At 36.1% G+C, this 20,155-nt stretch overlaps 1 protein-coding gene across 2 annotated transcripts in view; it reads right to left on the bottom strand.

Moving 5' to 3' along the window:
* Positions 1–20,155, bottom strand: part of LOC107140205 (SAP domain containing ribonucleoprotein) — a 55,931-nt gene that overhangs the window by 32,350 nt on the left and 3,426 nt on the right. For both annotated transcript variants that reach the window (XR_007349303.1, XM_015483261.2), the window contains exons 2-8: positions 12,124–12,223; positions 9,086–9,132; positions 8,792–8,859; positions 4,967–5,018; positions 3,927–4,000; positions 3,451–3,479; positions 398–423 (exon numbers count right to left, since the gene is read on the bottom strand). Coding sequence is in view for 1 of the 2 variants with exons in the window: in XM_015483261.2 (XP_015338747.1) it covers positions 398–423; positions 3,451–3,479; positions 3,927–4,000; positions 4,967–5,018; positions 8,792–8,859; positions 9,086–9,132; positions 12,124–12,223 (396 nt within the window). In the remaining variant the exon portion in view is untranslated. The remainder of the gene's footprint in view (positions 1–397; positions 424–3,450; positions 3,480–3,926; positions 4,001–4,966; positions 5,019–8,791; positions 8,860–9,085; positions 9,133–12,123; positions 12,224–20,155) is intronic.

Below are 20,155 nucleotides of genomic sequence, written 5' to 3'. Positions count from 1 at the left end.
AATAAATACCTTAAAAAAAAAAAAAAGAGGAATACTAGGAAGGAAGATGTCTACAGTAACATGACGATGTGTCAACTTTCCATACTTCAAGCAGTGTGTGTGTGTGTGTGTGTGTGTGTGTATTTCCCCCGCCCCTTGAGACAAGAGTCTTACTAAGCTGCCCAGGCTGGCCTTAAACTTGGAATCCTCCTGCCTGAGTAGTCAGGATTCCAAGTATATGCCACCATGCCCAGCAAATAATTTTCTTTTATTATTCATAACACACAACATCATACTGAAAACAGTTACCAAACTCATGAGTTCCCTCCGATCTGGGGAGAGGAGGGGTCTCTAATTTTAAAACTAACTATATGGCGTTAAGATCTGGCTCTTCAAGGGATAAAAAAAGATTTCATACCATAGGCTTGGTGTCAGATGACAGACCTAATGAAGCAAATAAAAAAGTTTTATTTAATATTTTTCAAAGTCAGAAAGGAAGATAACAGTCTTCAAATAAAATTAGAATGCATAAAAACAGCACAGAGAACAAATGTCCTTTATCCTATGATGAGAAAGAAGGCAGAAAATGCATCCAGAGACCATATCTGCATTCTCTGTTTTTGAAAACAGTTTGGTAATTTTGCAAAAATTTAAGCATATTGTTACCATATCATCTAGCAACTCTACTCCATGATATATGCCCAAGAGAAATGAAAATGCATGTCTAAACAAATGTCCACAGAAGCATTATTCATATTAGATAAAAAGAGAAAACAACCCAAACATCCATCAATTGACAACTGGGTAAATAAAATGTCACATATCCATACCATGGAATATTATAAGCAATGAAAATGAATGGAACAGTGATACATACTATATATCAACCTCGAAAACATAAGTGAAAGAAACCATTTATAAAAGATCACATAATGTTATGACTTCAATGATATGAAGTCAAGTTTATACATAGAGAAATAAAACAGTGGTTACCTAGGACTGGGGTAGAAGAAGGAATGGGGGGATAGATGCTAACAGGTGTTGGGGTATTATGTTCTAAAATTAGATTGATGATGGTTGCATAACCCTCCGAGTAAATTAAAAAAACAAAGAATTATATACTTAAACGGATGAGTTGTATGGTATACAGATTATATCTCAGTAAAACTATTTAAAAGAGATTATAGCTGGACAAATTAGCAGAACTACTACCATGAGCTGAAATTATGGCTGCTTAAAGCTAACATTCTGTCTTGAAATTATCACCAAGAAGCAAGCAATAAATTGGCCTGATGACCCAACTCTAACCTAGTTTCTAATTATTTATTTCAATCTTTTTGGAATTTTATTTTAAGCAATCTCAATCTTGCAAAGAATTCCCTAACTTTCCATTGTGAACATTCAGAAATAGATTCAAGTTTTTCGTTTTTGCAGTACTGAGAATTGAACCCAGGGCCTCGCATGTGCTAGGCAAGCACTCTACATCTGGTCAAACTTTAATATTCAGATTTAATCTTGCTAAATAGCCAAGGATAATCTCCAACCTGTGGTCCTCCTGCTTCAGCCTCTTGAGTACCTAGTTATAGGTATGCACCATCATGCCCAGTTGAATTCAACTTCAACACAATCCATGGGCTAGGAACTGATATGTATTCTATGTTCTCATTTAAAAAAAAAAAAAAAAAAAAACCTTCCTCTTAAATGTTCCCAAATTCTACTCTTTTTAAAAAAGTTATTCTATAGTTCTACATGTCAGGATTATATAAAAACACTGCAAATGTTATGTATACATTATTTTATTGATCAGGTTTCCTTTTTATATGATTTACTTTAGCTTTTATTGTTCTCCAAAAATCATCTTTAGTTGTTTCTGCTGCATCTTACCAACTCTCTCTCTCGATATAACTAAGAGCCAAAAAATAAGTTGTTTCTAAAACACTTAAGAGGTAGTGGCCAGAATTTGATCTTTTTAAAAGCACAGCAAATTACTTCAAGAAGGATGTTTTATCAACCCATTTAAAATTATTAAAAGGTAATCAGGAATAAGGTTAGGAGACTACATTTTCAATTTTTAAAAAAGGGACTATGTTTTTTTTTTTTTTTAATCATTGTATAGATTTTAAAAAGACAAGAGAAGTCAGGCACAGTGGCACATGCATGTAATCCCAGCAGCTTCCTGAGGCAGGAAAATTGCAAGTTTGAGGCCGAACTGGGCAATTTAGTAATATCCTGTCTCAAAATAAAAAATAAAAAGGGTTGAGGATGTAACTCTGTGGTAAAGTGCCCCTGAGTTCGACCTCCAGTACTCGGGGGAGGAGTATATATATATATACTATGGATATATAGCCATATATATGTAAATAAAAAATTTAAAAACACAGACAAGTCAAGTCATTCAAAATTCCACCAAATGCTAACAATTTAGTATACGTCCTTCTAATATTTTTTTCCTATCCATACAGGCAAGTTTTTATGACTAAAATAGGAACATAATTATAATTTTTAACTTATCTTTTTCACTTAACATCGAACATTTTTTTAAATATCTTTTTGTGTTGGGGATGACACTGGAGATTAACCAAGGGCTCTCCATCACTGAGCAACATTCCCAGCCCTTTTTATTTTAAGAGAGTCTAACTAAGTTACTGAGGCTAGCCTCAAACTTTTGATCCTCTTGCCTTAGCCTCCCAAATTGCAGGGATTATAGGCCATGCGTCACCAGCATGCCCAGCTTAATCACCTTTAATATAGTGTATTCTACTATACTGTGGCACACGTTTATTTATACAATTCTCTACTGTATATTTAGTTGTTTCCAGTTATTTATCGCTATAATAATTTTGTTGATAGTCCTCATGGCTAAATCTTTATGCACATCCAAGATTATTTTCTTAAATTTCTAGAAGTAGAATGCTTAAGGTAAAAGATATTTCCCTTTTACCACTTATACTAACCCACAACACTGATAGATACACAATATAATTTTTTATGCTATAAGGCACTAGAATAAGTAAGCAAAGTAGTAGAAACTTTTTGTTTGTTTGTTTCTTTGGTGCAAGGGAATGAACCCAGGGACACTTAACCACTAAGCCACATCACCAGCCCCCCGCCTTTTTTATATATATTTTATTAGAGATAGGGTCTTGCTAAGTTGCTTAGAGACTTGCTAAGTCGCTGAAGCTGGCTTTGAACTTGAAATCCTCCTGCCTCAGCCTCCCAAGCCACTGAAGATGTCTAAGGAAAGGAAATGAATGTTGGTACCTCCTCCTATTTTCTTATAATTTCAGAACTTCTCTTAATTGCTTAGGAATTGATTAAGTATAATTTTACCTAAAGCAAAGAAGCAAATGCTATAACCTCATAAGGGTTTCTAGAGCTAACAAATTTAGCTTAATTTGGAGAAATAAAATATTATGACAGAAAAGAAACAAAATAAATAAAACTTTCTCAGAATAACCTCTATATCCTTACCTTTTGTTGGAACTGAAGAAATTCCAAACCTGTAGGAAGAAAAACAAACTAAATTTTAGGAAGCTGTTCACACTCCTGGTTGTCTGTCTCTGCACTAATGGTACACATGACTGACACTTCTTGCTTGTGATCTCAAACTTTGCAATCATTAGCTAATTCTAACAACCCCATGAAAGAGGTTCCCTCTCTCACCAAAAGTCCAAAGAGTAAGCCACAAGGAAGCCTTATCAAAACTAGAAGTAGCACATTCCTTTTACCTATTTTTAAAAACTCTATTCACTAATAAAGCATGATCTATAGCCTACTACATCCAAATCAGCAGAGATATTCTGAATAGGGCCAAATCATATACTCCATTTCCTTTCAACAGGGTCACTATTCTACTTAAAATCAATAATCATGTCTAAAACCTAAGGCACAACCCCACACGTTCACCCTGACATTCATTTCAGGTTCAAAAGGGTGGAGACACTCACCTAGCTGCCCGGGCAGCTTTCTTACTCTCCAAGCTCACAGGTACATTGAATCGTTCAGCCCTCTTCTGCATTCTCTAAGTGACAATAGATGAAAGAGAAGAGAAAAAATAAATTTCTAGTTAAAAAAAATGTTAGAGGCAGTGGCTCACACCCAGCTTCTAGAGAGGCTAAGGCAGGAAGCTTCCAAGTTTGAGGCCTGCTTGATCAACTCAACAAAATCTTGTCTCAAAAAATAAAAAGGGCTGGAGATGTAGTAGCTCAGTATTAAGAGTGCTTGTTTAGCATGCAGAAGGCCCTTGGGTTCAATCCTTATTACACACACACACACACACACACACACACACACATTCTAGAGGACTTCAGGTTGTACCCATCCTAGGACTTAATGTAAGTTCCAGAAAGGAAACACAAAACGACTATTATTATATTCATGTCTTTGAAAACAAAAGGGAGGAATAAAATAAAATAAAACCCACATTTTGCATGACACCAAGAATACAAAAGCTATATTTGGTTGACCTTTGAAAAAGAATCAAAGGAATAGATTGGTTCCAATACTAGTGGTAATATTTTAGTTAGAAATGAGGCACAGCATTGTCTCATAACATCTTAAAAGAGTTTAATAATTCTCTACTTTAAAGGTATAAAACTGAACACAAAATTTCAATGGGAACCTGGTAGAAACCTTGGAAAAAATCCAAAGAAATTTTAATCTCACCTATTGGCAAGTAGCAATTCAAGAAGGATACTTACCATTGTTAGTTTTTCAAGGAATAATCCTCCCAAACTAATCCAAGGTTTGTAAACACCTTAGAGAGTCACCATTAAGCCAGAGAATTATATGCAACGTAGCTTCAAAGGTGACTACCCACTATGACAATCCAAATATTTTTCTAAGAGTAGTTGGTAGAAAAATCAACATCAAAATCTGTCAATACTGATTTTATGCCTATGAATATATTTTTTAAATAATTATATAGACAGAATAAAGGGTAAGAAACAGAAATGTAAATGGTTCTACCATCGAACAAAATATTTACCTCAGTCTGTGGCATTTCAGAAGTAATTTTTACCACCTTCTTCTCTGCTGCCCTGGAAAAGGAAGATTTTTTTAAAAATCAGAAAATTGATATTCTAAACCAAGACCTTCAAAACATATCAAGAATTCACCTGAGTCATGTCCTCTGCCAATATCTCTCTGCTACCCCTTAATCCAAAGAAATATGAAGTCCATTAAAACTCTGATTCCTTGAACTTTCATCTACTATAAAGAAAAAGTTCAAATAATATTAAGCTACTTTAACTAAGGTATAAGAAAATAATCAAGAAAAAAGTCTGGTTAGATATTTTGGGAAACTAAGAACACCAGAAACTATTTCATTTGTTTTTAGGCACTTTAAATTTACTTTTCGACTAATTACTATCCCTCTAACCTTCATTTAAATACCAGGTTTCAATTTTCATCACAACAATAATTAAATGAGTGCTCTACAAACTCCTATTTCCTTCTTTTAGAAATCTTTATTTCTCTCATGGGAAATATAGCTGCAGCTAAAACAACTCAAACTGGAACAAATAAAAATGCCAAAGGGAGCAAGAAGAAAAAAGACTAAGTGAGGTTTGAATTAGGAAAACATGTAAGTTACTGGTCAAAAGGTTTAAGAGAAAACAAAAGAGGGGGACCATAGGGGCGGGAGACAAAGTTCGGAAGTACCCAGGATAAATGGAAGGACATTAACCCTCCACCAAACAACTCCCATAAAACTGTGGGTCATAACCAGTCTCATTAAGGTCCCTCATTTAGAGATATGGGCAGCTTTTGTTCCAATATTCCGGACACTTTTCCCATTTGATGCCCTGAAAGGTAGTAATGGTTTAATGACATTTTCAGAGGAAGTAATTCTGGAACAGGAACTTACTTTCTCCTCCATCCTTTTGTTGGAGGTCTCAAGACTACAGACAAGCAATGGGTGCCCCCTGCTGACCACAACTAAATCCTACAATATTTAACTGCTTTGGCTAAAACAATAAATAAAAATAAATAAAACCAAAAACAAAAGTATATTTATGGAGACCCTCAGATCAAAGATGAAGCAAGGGAATTTCCTTTTGAATACCTGAGGGACATATTAGATCTGAATATCCTTTTTTTTTTTTTTTTTTTTAGGAAGTTTCGACATAATTCCCATCTCCAGATTTCCTTCCCCAGGACTTTCTGATGTTCAGGCAAAAAAGGCCACAGAAGATTAATGTTTTACTTGAAGTCCAATGTCATTAGGGAACACTCCTCTCCATCAATCCCAGGCTAATGACTTCCTCCACCATTCTCATCTTGAAAACACAATCTCTGCAGTAGATCTCAAGGCAAAAAGGTTATCCAGGTTTCTGCTCTATTCCAATTCTCTTAAGCACAAAATTAAACTTAAGTAATAAATATATATCACATTCTGGGATTCACAGGAAATTTTCATTTGTCATTGACAAATTTTTCTCCTACCCACAGACACATACAAAGCACTCCAAAAACTACAGGGGGGCTGGGTTGTGGCTCAGTGGCAGAGCGCTTGCCTCACACATGTGAGGCACTGGGTTCAATCCTCAGCACCACATAAAAATAAACAAAATAAAGATATTGTGTCCATGTATAACTAAAAATATTTTTTAAAAAAACTACAGGGACCCTAATTCCCCTTTCTGTACATAATTAATCTAACCATAACTATCCTCTAAAAAAACAAAAATTACCACCACCCCCACACACTTTCAATTTCCTTGTTTCAAAATTCATCAATAGAATTAAAGCCCCTAAATACAAGAATTAACACATTTTACATATGCTAAGGATAATGAATTTCTACAAATTTTCCAACCTCATTATATTTTTAATCCAAGCAAGCCAATTATTGTATTCATTTGGTCTTCCTTCTTGTCCCAGGAGTCCCCAAACATCTATTTTAAAGCTATCCCAATAATTCATTTTCTCAAGGCACTATATTGAATTATAAACCTATGTGTGGCTCATTGGTAGAGTGCAATGCTTAGTATATTTGAGACTCAGTGTTCAATTTCAGCAATAAAAAAATATTTTAACAAAAACCATCAAGAACAAGAACCTGTGATAAGAAGACAGCTAATGGCTTTATGAAGAAATAGCTGACAAAATCTACCACAATGTTAAATGCACGTTCTCTATGATACAGCAAATCTCTTCCTAGAAATTTATCTGATGGACATACATACGTATAAAAAAATAGTTGAATAAGGACAGATAGCACTGCCTTTTTTCTGCTCTATGAATAATCTAAATGTCTATCAAGCAAGTCACAGGTGAAATAAATTATGATTCCTAAATAGAGTGAAATACTACTGTCTACAAAAAAGAATAAGGTTCTAACATTAATAACCACTATATTTGGGTGATGGGTACATGAGTCTACCAAACTATTTTCATAACCTCTGTATATACTTGTAATTTCCCTAATGAGCTTAAAAAAAAAAAAGACTGCCACTTAATAGGACAATTAACCCTACTCAATAAGTTGATGTGAGGACTGAATGAGAATACATGTAAAACACTTAGAACCATGTCTAGTATATAACATTAACATAAATAAATTAATATAAAGATATCCAAACGTGAACAAAAAAAATGGAAAAACTGTGCATAGCATGTGTATATATTTGTTCATGCATACATATACTTAGGCGCATACACATACATAGGTACATACACACAAACTAAAAACCTTTGGAAAGTGTGATGAGATGGATACAATAAGTACTCAATTTTCCATTTATATACCCCTCTGTGTATTGTTTGAATTTTTACTTGTACATACATTGCCTTGTATAATTAAATGCATTTAATACAGCTATAAGGAACAAAAATGTTAAGAGGGACTCAACTGTTCTTAATGTGCTGTAGTACAAAATGGCCAGACATTTGTGGAAAGAAACCCAAATAAAAGATGATCAACCTTGTGGGCTAGTATAAACAAATCGAGATCCACTTTCTCTAGTACTTTGTCCTCCCCTCCTCCACTGTAAATCAAAAAGCAAGAGAGAATACAGCATTACTTGAGAGACATAACCTCTACCCAACACCCTCCTCCCTTATTAAATTCCTTATATACAGTTTTACATTTTTCTGTAAAAGTGTAAAACTCTGCAAAGTGTAAGAGTTCACAGAATTTTACAACATATAAAGAATCATACAGATTCTAACAGTATAAGCTATTATGGTGATCCTACAAAAGAACAAAGGCTAGGAGAACTAAATTAAGTCTGTGCTTGAAGTCATATGGTTCTAATTACGTATTATATAACTTGAAAACAAACTGCTTCCTTCCCTGGGACCATGTACTTGAAGTAGTCCCTTCTGAAAATGTCTGATCTAATCAGAAGTGAAAAAAGTCAATGACAATCTCTAAAAGGTAAAGAGAATGAAATTTTACACCCAATAAAAACAGAACTTTCTGCTCTGTATTCAGATTATAAAATACAACAGACACTAGTATGGCAATATGTAAATCAATGGATGTGTAACTGATGTGATTCTGCAATTTGTATATGGGGTAAAAATGGGAGTTCATAACCCACTTGAATCAAAGTGTGAAATATGATATATCAAGAACTATGGGGCTGGGGATGTGGCTCAAGCGGTAGCGCGCTCGCCTGGCATGCGTGCGGCCCGGGTTCGATCCTCAGCACCACGTACAAAGAAAGATGTTGTGCCTGCCGATAATTAAAAAATAAACATTAAAATTCTCTCTCTTTAAAAAAAAAAAAAAAAAAAAAAAAGAACTATGTAATGTTTTGAACAACCAACAATAAAAAAATTAAAAAAAAAAAAAAGAGATAATTACACATCAACAGTTTTTTCAGGGGGTTCTTCCTCTTTGACGGGCAGTTCTATGGGCTTTGGTTCTTCTTCCTAAAACCAAACAAAACAACACAGTTAACATAAATCAAGAGTTAACACACATCAAAAGAGGGATATCAGAACGCCAAAATGAGTCAGTTTTCAGAATCTTCATTCCCTCCTTAGGCTCCCCTAATAAATTAGCATCTAAGCACTCTAATGATTGATATTAAGCAATGTGGCCCAGGCAGTGGCATATCACCAGGCCAGTGACTAACCTTAAATCTTTCCAACTCACCTCTGTTTCATCTCCCAGTACATCTTCTTCATTCGCCTCCTCTTCAGCTAAAGAATATTAAAATAATCAGGTCAAGCCCTGCTATAAAACCATCTTGATCACTGTGCTGAGGCTAATATCACAATCACCTTGCTTTCCCAAAATAAAAATCAACAATGAAAGTAAAACTCATGCTCAGAAAATCTGCTACATTTGGAGAAAATGAAACCATATCTCTACTTAACATTAGTACATAGTTGAACTCCATCTGGACTGAAAAATTAAATTAAAATTAAATGTGAGGAGGTCACAACAGAATTAATTTAAAAATAAGGCAGGATCTCTTTGAAATTTAGTGGTAGGGAAGGATTTGTTTAAAAAAAAAATGTTTGCCTAGCCTGAGCAAGACCCCCAGTTTGATACCCCACACTACAAAAAGAAACAAACCCAAAAGCAAAAGCATGAGGTAAAAAAGAAAGATTTTTCAAAACTAAGGACATCTATTTAGGGAAGGAAACCAAGGAAAATTTTTGGACAAATAACAAAGATATTTGTGCCTAAAGGCAAAAAGGAAACAGTTGCTAGAATATAAAAGAAATGTCTGCAATCAACAACTGAATGATGGGAACGCTAATAGAAAAAGGGCAAAGAAGGAACCCAAAGAATCATGAACAAAGTAAATTTAAGTTTTTTTTTTTTATAGAACAAAGTAAATTAAACCATCCAACAAATGTAGCAAAAATTAGGGCTGGGGATATAGCTCAGCTGGTAGAGTGACTGCCTCACATGCACAAGGCCCTGGGTTCAATCGCCAGGCACTACAAAAAAAAAAAAAAAAAAGAGGAGCAAAAATTAGGCTATTTGAATAGATAATGCCAAATTTAGTTTTGTGAAGATACAAAGACCCTGATGTACTGGTTATGCAAGTACAGACTAACAGGACAATTCTGGGAAATAATTTGGCAGTGCTCAGTTATTTTCAGTTTGTATATGTTTTTATGAATATATAATAATTAACAATCCCATTATGAGCATACACCCCAGAAAGACTCTCACAAGAACATGAGCAAACAAAAGTAGTTCATAATATAATATTATGTATGGTACATATATTATTATATACACTATACAAAATACTACTATATATAACAAACTGTAGAATATATTATATACTAGTATAACACATAGTATCTTATGTACTACTATATGTATTACTAATGCATACAGAATTACTGTAAATAGTAGTACTATTTATAGTAGCTGGGGCTTGAAGGCAATATGTATCTGCCACAGGATGACCTGCAAAAATGTGATGGCTATTCATCATAGAAAGATACACATGATTTAGAACGAATAATCTGGATGATCACATAGCCTCAATCAACAAGATACAACTTAAAAAAAAAAAAAAAAACTTAGAAATAAAGTAAGGCTACACAGACTCATTAATAATTACATAAATGAAAATATTCTATCAACACTATGTGGTTAATAGGAATAAAGACAAAAAATGTATATCAAACACATTAAAATGGATGCCTAAAGGGGTTGGGGGGAAAGTAAAAGGAGGAATCAAAATAAAGGGATTAAATGAAAACTAAGAGGGAGCTTGTACAATCCGGGATGATAATATGCCTTCAATGATGATGGGGTTTTCTGTTTGTTTATTTAATTTCTTTATTTTGCTTGTTGGCTTTGATACTAGGGGTTGAACCCAGGGGCACTTAACCACTGAGCCACATTCCCAGCTTTTTTTTTTTTTTTTTTGAGACAGGAGGGTCTTGCTAAATTGCTTAGGGTCCCACCAAGTTCTTGAGGCCAGCTTTGAACTTGTAATACTCCTGCCTGAGACTCCCAAGATGCTAGGAACAGGCATATGCCCCCAAACCTCGCTCATTTTTATTTCATTTTTTAAATTTTATTTATTTATTTTTGGTACCAAGGATTGAACTCAGTGGCATTCAACCACTGAGCCACATCCTTAGCCCTATTTTGTATTTCATTTAGACACAGGGTCTCACTGAGTTGCTTTACAGCCTCGCTTTTGCTGAGGCTTTGAACTCACTATCCTCCTGCCTCAGCCTCCAGAGGTACTGGGATTATAGGCATGCTCCATCACACCCGGCCTGTTTTTGTTTTAAAAAAACTGCAGAATGGGAAACTTGGTAGGGATCAGAAATTACCTAGTTTACAGATTTCGAGGGTCTAGACATTTGTCTCATGTCACAGATCAGGAATAGACACTAGCCCTGTAAACAATGACTATCCAAAGTTACCTAGTAAATTTCTGGCATAAAACTAAAACACAAGCCTTCTATTGCATGCCTGCAATTCCACTGACTTAGGAGGCTGAGGCAGGAGGATAGCGAGTTCAAAGCCAGCCTCAGCTATAGCGAGGTACTAAGCAACTCAGTGAGACCCCATCTCTAAATAAAATATTTTAAAAAGGGATGGGGATGTGACTCAGTGGTTAAGTGTCCCTGGGTTACATTCCCGGTACAAAAAAAAAAAAACAACAAGCCTTCCATTTCTCAGTCTAATAATACTTGTATTACCATGCCGACTTTATTTCTTTTTTCAATGATTTTTTTAATTTGTTCTTTTTAGATATGCATGGCAATAGAGTGCACTTTGAAATATTAAACATACAACCATACTAACTTTTAAATAACATGCTCAGATATCAAGAGGCCAACCTGGGCAACATAGCAAGATGCTATCTCTACAAAAAAAAAAGCGGGGGGGGCGGTGCTGATATAAAATTATGTCTTTAAAAAAGGGAATAGTTCTTTGCACTATAACCACTGTTTTATATGACCAAGAGTTTTCTTTTTTTTTTTTCCTTTCTTTTTTTGCAGTGTTGGGGATCAAACCCAGGTCCTTATGCACACTAGATAAGCACTCTACTTCTGAGCTATACACCAGCCCATAAAAGTTTTCTTGATGCAGTTAATTAAGAGCTTACATCACCAATGACGTGAAAAAGGAAGAAATATAAGTGATAGAGCCTAAAAATTACTCCCCTTACTCATATCACCTTGTTTGCATAAAGTACTCACCATGCTCTTCAAGATATGCCTGGAGCCTGTTAATGAGATCTTGTTTTATTCCCTTGGTCTCCAAACCACGAGCAAGACATTCTTGTTTTAGTTCAGCAAGCTGAGAGAAAAAAAAAAAAAAATTAAACATTTCCTTAGTTACCAGGATGAATCCCAATGAATGAAAAGAGGTAGTTTTCACAAGGGAAAAAAGCAAGGAAAAAAAAAGAAAAGAAAATTCAATCCCACACCACTGCCCTTAATCCTACTGAGACTCTGGGTCCATAGAGATGACTCATCCTCATCTAACTGGGGACAAGGATGTAGCTCAGTGGTAGAATACTTGTCTAGCATGTATGAGGTCCTGAGTTTAATCCCCAGTACCAAAAAAGAAAAAAAAAAAAAAACAGTAATCTGACTAAAATTAAAAAGTATACTTATCAATTTTGCAGGAATGAAGAATTGTTGAATTACTGACAGAACATGAAAAAACAAAACTTTAAAAAAAATAAATAAAAGAATCCTTTTCGGGGAAAACAAAGAAATGAAGACTTCATTTAAAAGGAGGGCTGGGGTTGTAGCTCAGTGGTAGAGTGCTTATCTAGCACCTGTGAGGCACTGGGTTCAATCCTCACACCACATTAAAAAAAACAAATAAAATAAAGATTGTATCCACCTACAACTTAGAGAGAGAGAGAGAGAGAGAGAGAGGGAGAGAGACTCTGAAAGTATAGCTCAAGAGCAGAGTGCTTGCCTAGCCACGCATGAGGCCCTGGGTTTGATCCCTAGCACTGAAGGGGAGAGTGAAAGAATGATGAAATGCATGATTTTATACCTAAGATCCAAACCTTCAATTATACAAAATCTGGATGAGGCAGATCTGACTCACCAGTAACTCAAAAGCAGAGGGTTAACAGTATGAATCGCTAAAAAAGTAATTCTAGGTTATAGGTGACTGAAATATAGAATCTATAATAAATGGTCTTATGAGACTTACTATGTATACATATGTCAATGCTGGGGAATCAAATCCAGGGCCTTGCACATGGTAGGCAAGCACTCTACCACTGAGTAATATTCCGAGTCCTACACACTTTTTTAAAATTTGTTCTTATTAGTTATATATGATAGTAGAATGTATTTTGACATATTATACATATATGGAGTACAACTTCTCATTATTCTGGTTGTTCATGATATAGAATTAACATTGGTTGTGTAATCATATATGTACATAGGATAGTAATGTTTGATTCATTCTACTAACTTTCCTATTCCCATTCCCCCTCCCTTCCCTTCATTCCCTTTATCTAAGCCAAAGTACTTCTATTTTCCCTTACCTCCCTTATTATGAGTTAGCATCCTCATATCAAAGAAAACATTCCAGCCCTATATACTCTTATTTTATGAAGTATAAGTCAATCCAAGGAGATAAAGCAGGAAATGGAAGAACTTCACAACTATATATGCAGATCATCACACAGATAGACGTTTAGCCTGAAAGATGACCTTTCTGGTTTTGAAGTATAGATCTAAGATGAACCAGTAGAAGTGAGAAAGTATAGTTCCATAGAAAAACGCATTTCACCACTATGAAGTATGTTCTTCATCTCTACAAAGTTTTCAACCTGGAGTGCATTTAAAAATGGAGAGTAGAATTTTGTTGTTTTTAATGTTACAATGATTGATTAAGGAGGCAAAGTATTTAGTGAGTGAAGCAGGCAGGCAGGCAGGCAGGCAGGCAGGGTTGAGAACTATACAGAGAACTAACAGTCCTACCCAGTAAGCCATCAGCATTCTATATTGAGAATCATGACAGGTAATGAACCATTAAAAATTATTTTTAAAAGATTTCTGCATATAAAAAATTATTGCAGAGTGACTGCACAGTAGTTTAAGAACATTGCTTCTAAAGTCAGACTACTTAGGTTCAAATTGTAACTTTACCACTTATAGCTATGTAACCTTAGGGGAGTAACTTAAACTCTCTTTGCCTCAGATTCCTTACCTGTGAAATGGAAATAACAACAGTACCTACCCCCACAGGGCCATTATAAAGATTTAAACCAGCAAATATTTGCAAAACATTCAGGATAGTGCCTGATAGCTAGTAACAACTTTATAAGTGTTAGACAATGGGTGAGGGATTAGACAAAACCCTCTGAATTTCACTGATCAATTTTTTAAAATAGGTAGATTGGTGCAGTTGTTTTTTTAGAACATTCCACCTAAGTCATGAACCAAATTTTGTAAAAATAAATATTGATTACCAGAAAAACAAACACATACTTGCATGTAGCAGTGATGTTAAACCACTATAAGAGTTTCTAGAAGCTTTCTCTCAATTTTTGTACTTATCTCTTCATTAACTAGTAACAGCTACTTCATAGACCAGTACTGGTTGGTCTATGGATCAGACTCTTAATAATATTAATCTAGAATCTATACTCTAAGTGATCTTTATTTTATTCCTTTCTCTCCAACCCTCCCACTCCCCCGCCCCCGCAATGGGGATAGAACCTAGGAGCACTCTATCACTGAGTTACATCTCCAGCCCTTTTAATTTTTTTTTTTTTTTTGGCAGAGTGGGTGTAACCAGAGATTGAACTCAGGGACACTCAACCCCAGAACCACATCTCCAGCCCTATTTTTGTATTTTATTTAGAGTCATGGTCTCACTGAGTTGCTTAGCATCTCACTTTTTTTGCTGAGGCTGACTTTGAACTCGCAATCCCCCTGCCTCAGCCTCCCAAGCCAATGGGACTACAGGCGTGCGCCACCGCACCTGGCTTAATTTTTTGAGACAGGGTTTCACTCAATTGCTAAGGCTGGCCTGAAACTTGCAACCCTCCTGCCTCAGCCTCCCAAGTTGCTAGGATATAGGAATACCTCACTACACCCAGTTCTCTAAGTGATCTTTAAAGTCCTTTACTTAAAATTCTTAATCTTTCTCACATTGGTACTTTATTCCTTTATTTTCTTTCAAATTCTCCAAGAAGGAGTGTTTTTTTTAATATTATTCTAAAGATGGACACAATATCTTTATTTCTTATATTTATTTATTTATTATGTAGTGCTGACAATCGAACTTACAAGTGCGAGGCAATACAGCACTGAGCTATAACCCCAGGCCCAAAAAGGAGTGTTTTGATTTCAGTTACATTTTTAAATTTTTAATTGGTTTATTACAAAGTATTATGAATACTTAGAATAGTTGAGAAATGCTAAAAAGCAGAGGAAAATAAAAGCCATATGTAACCTCAGCATCTACAGATCACTTAATATTTTGAATATTATCATTTGTAGGGAGTTAGGGTATAGCTCAGTGGTAGAGTGTCTCAATGTGTGGCTTCAATCTCCAACAACAAAATTAAATATCACCTGTAGTATATGTGTAGTATATGTGTGTAATGACCTTGCCACTGTCTCTCATCGAGACTTCAGTCTCCAGTGACCTCATTCAACAGACCTCTCAACACCACTATGTTCCCTTCTCTGGTCAAATGGGAATGTTACATGTTTTTTACATAATGTTGTATTACGTCCTTTATTCTATTAAGGGTTTTTCTCATATACACTTGAACTTTTTTGGCAGGGGGAGTACAGGGAATTGAACCAGGGGTGCTTTACCACTGACCTACATCCCCAGCCCTTTTTATTTTTTATTTTGAGACAGAGTCTCCTTAAGTTGTACATGCTGGCCTCAAACTTGCAATTCTCCAGCCTCAGGCTATCAATTCGATAGTATTACAGGTATACACCACCAGGCCAGGCTAGACATTATTTTTTTTTAAATATTTATTTTTTAGTTTTAGGTGGACACAATATCTTTATTTTACATTTATGTGGTGCTGAAGATCAAACCCAGTGCCTCATGCATGCTAGGCAAGCGCTCTACCACTGAGCCACAACCCCAGCCCTAGACATTTTTAAAATGAAACAGATGAGTAAAAACATAAAATAGGGACTGGGATTGTAGCTAAGTGGCACAGTGCTTGCCTCTCATGTATCGGGTTCGATCCTCAGCACCACATAAAAATAAATAAATAAATAAATGTGTTCATCTACAACTAAAAAAAATATTTAAAAAAACATAAAATAGCTGAAAATAATTTCTTCTTCCACAATATTTTGGCACAATGACATTAGGAGGACTAAAACCTTTAAAATCTTCAAATAAAACTAACATCAATCCAGCAGCTTGGGAGGCTGAGACAAAGAGGATACTGAGTTCAAAATCAGCCTCCGCAATTCAGTGAGGCCCTAAGCAACTTTCCAAGGACAACCCCACCCCACCCCCCCTACGTACCCACCCCCCTCACCCCCACCCCCAACTCCTCCNTGACTATAATACATTTGACATTAATCATTCATTGCTCTGTGATTTCCTGTTTACTAATCCCCTTCCCCTTACTGGGGGTTAAACCCAAGGCCCAGAACATGCTGGGCAAGTTCTTGTAGCCTCCACGCTTGAGGGAAGGAATGAGGTTACTAGCCGCTGACATGCCTAGAGACAGGTGTATACCTGTAATACTATCGAATTGATAGCCTGAGGCTGGAGAATTGCAAGTTTGAGGCCAGCATGTACAACTTAAGGAGACTCTGTCTCAAAATAAAAAATAAAAAGGGCTGGGGATATGGCTCTATGGTTAAGTGTCGCTGGGTTCAATCTCCGGTATCAGTAAAAAATAATAATAACAACAACATCAAATATTACCCCATTTTTACATGTTATAAAAGAATGTATTTTTAAACTAAGGTATATTGAATAAAATATTACCATGTGTGAATTATACCTCAGTAAGGCTGTTTAAGAAAATAATGGGACATTGACTATATACAGGATACTCACAATAATGTCAAAAGCACACAAACACATATCACTGTATGATATACATACAAAAGATACCTGGACAAGAAACAGGTAAGCTAACAATAGTTGAACCCAGGAAAAGGAAGCTAGTTGAGGACAGGCACAGGAGGTAAACATTTCACCATATACCCTTTTGTACCTTTAGAAATATGAACTTGTGTATGAAATTACATATTCAAAAATTGTTAAAATCTTATTTTTCAGTATCAATCAAGCATTCTTGTTTTACCTATCCAACCTATAAAGAAAGGACAGATCACTGACTATAATACATTTGACATTAATCATTCATTGCTCTGTGATTTCCTGTTTACTAATCCCCTTCCCCTTACTGGGGGTTAAACCCAAGGCCCAGAACATGCTGGGCAAGTGTTCTACAACTGAGCTACATCCCCAGCCCTTTCATTTAATCATTTATATTTACTTTGAGACAGAGCAACTAAGTTATTCAGGCTGGTGTCCAGCCTGTCTATTTTCCCATCTTAGTTTCCTGAGTAATTAGGACTAGGAGCATATGCCACTAATGCTTCTTTGTTACTAATTTTTGTTTTTGGTACTGAGGATTGAACCCAGGGGGCTCAACCGCTAAGCCATATCCCCATCCCTTTTTTTTTTTTTTTTTAATATTTTGTTTTAGTTGGAAACAATACCTTTATTTATTTATTTTTTTAATGTGGTGCTCGCCAGCACTCCACACGCACTAGGCGAGCGCTCTTCCGCTGAGCCTCAACCCCAGCCCCCTCCAGCCCTTTTTGGTATTTTATTTAGAGAAAGGGCCTCCCTAAGTTGCTGAGGCTGGCTTTGAACTCAAGATCCTCCTGCCTCAGTCTCCCAAGGTGCTGGGATTACAGGCATGGAACACCACACCTAGCTGTTACTAATTTAAATTTTTTTTTTTTTTTTTTTGGTACCAGAGATTGAACCCAGGGGCACTTCATCACTAAGCCCAAATTCCCAGTCCTTTTTATATTTTATTTAGAGACAGGGTCTTGCCAAGTTGCTTAGGACCTCAATAAATTGCTGAGGCTGGCTTTGAACTCACAATCTTCCTGCCTCAGCCTCCTGAGCCGCTGGGATTACAGGCATGTGCCACTCCATGCAGTCTCAAATTTTGATTAAAATATTTTATTATAAGGATATTTTTCATGGGGGCTGGGGTTGTGGATCAGCAGTAGAACGCTTGCCTTGCACTTGTGAGGCAATGGGTTCAATCCTCAGCAACACATAAAAAATAAACAAAATGAAGGTATTAAAAAAAGATATTTTTCATATATTCTCCCCATATAATTTGTAAACTCATTGATGGCAGATATCTCTCTTCCTCAATCTTCTTACTAGTTATTCCACCTAACCCTATAAATATTCACTAAGATTTCTTCTTTGGCCCTCTTCTTACTCCACTTCTATCAAAGACAGATTTCCCTCCCTGAATCCAATCACAGGCAAATCCTGTCAGCTCCACCTTCAAAATATGTCCACAGTCTAATCCCTTTGCACCACTGCAAACACTACTGCTCTGAGTTGCTTAGCATCTCACTTTTTTTGTTTCTCTCATACAGATTACTATATTGCCAAAACCCTTTAGCTCCTGCTTCACTATAGTTCTCAACAAAGTAGACCACTCTTTTGAAATTTAAGAGTACATATCAGATTTAACTTCTACTAAAAAATCATTCACCAGGCATGGTGGTACACTCCTGTCATCACAGTGGCTTGGGAGGTTGAGGCAGGAGGACTGAGAGTTCAAAGACAGGCTCAGCAATTTAGCAAGGCCCTAAGCAACTCGGTGAGACCCTGTCTCTAGATAAAATACAAAAAAAAAGGGCTGGAAATGTGGCTCAGTGTTTAAGTGTCCCTGAGTTCAATCCCTGGTACCAAAAGTAAATGAATTAAAAAATCATCCACTGGGGACTGGTGATGTAACCCAGTGGTAGAGTACCTGCCTAGCATGCCTGATGCCCGGTGTTTGATCCCTAGCACCACAAAAGAAAAAAAAAAAGAATGAAATAAAAATTAATCCACTGGCTTCCTATCTCATTAAGGTTAAGAAACTGTTTCAAGTATTGTTTACAAGGCCACACACAATCTGCTCTCCCTCTCCCCTACCATCACCTCTTATTCACTTGAACTTTTTACTTTGATAAAAAACAAACTAGCCTCCTGCTATATTCCTCTAAAACTTTGAACACATGGCTAACTGTTTCAATTTCTTCAAGTCTTTTCTTTTCTTTTAGAGAGAGAGAGAGAGAGAATTTTAATATTTATTTTTAGTTATGGGCGGACACAACATCTTTGTTTGTATGTGGTGCTGAGGATCAAACCCGGGCCGCACGCCCAGGCCGAGCGCCCTACCGCTTGAGCCACATCCCCAGCCCAAGTCTTTTCTTTTTGTACCAGGGATTGAACCCATGGGTGCTTAACCAATGAGCCACATCCCCAGACCTTTTTTTTATTTTTTATTTTGAGACAGGGTCTCGCTAAGTTGTTTTAGAGCCTTGCTAAATTGCTGAGGCTTGCCCTGAACTCCTGACCCTCCTGCTTCAGCCTCCCTAGCTGCTGGGATTACAGGCATGAACCTCAAACCAGGCTTCAAATCTTTTTAAACACCTCCTTCACAATAAGATCTTCAGTCATTCTATTTAAAATTACAATATTCTTCCCAATATACTCTCTTATACCTCTTATTAGGTTTCTCTACAGACCTTATCATCATCTGACATACTATAAATTTCACTGTTTCTTTTAGTGCTAGGGATTGAAACAAGGGTCTCATATATGCACAGGCTGCATGCTCTACCACTGAGCTATACCCCCACCCTAAATTTTACTTTTTTATTGTGCCTTCTCCTAGTAAAATATAAGCTCCATGAAAGGAAGGATTTCCTGTGCTTTGTTCAACATTGTAACCCCAGAACCCCTGGTAATTATTACATAGCAGGCACTCCATCTTTTGTAAAATAAATCTCAAATCCTCTTTCATTCCCTCCACGTCTGATCTACAAATACTACGATTTTACATCTCAAATTTCTTTCAAATTTGTTCTCATTCTAATAGTTACTATCTTCTTTCAGGTCTTAATATGTTCATTCATTTGACAAACAGTTACTGAGCACCTACAATGTGTCAAGTTTTATCTTAGATACAGGGAAATAATCATGAACAAAACAGAAAGAGTTCTT

Source organism: Marmota marmota, unplaced genomic scaffold (genome assembly GCF_001458135.2).
Source record: "Marmota marmota marmota unplaced genomic scaffold, marMar, whole genome shotgun sequence".
NCBI classification, from domain to species: Eukaryota; Metazoa; Chordata; class Mammalia; order Rodentia; family Sciuridae; genus Marmota; species Marmota marmota.
The sequence above is the reverse complement of the archived record's forward strand: the minus strand, read 5'-3'. Positions and strand labels throughout refer to the sequence as shown.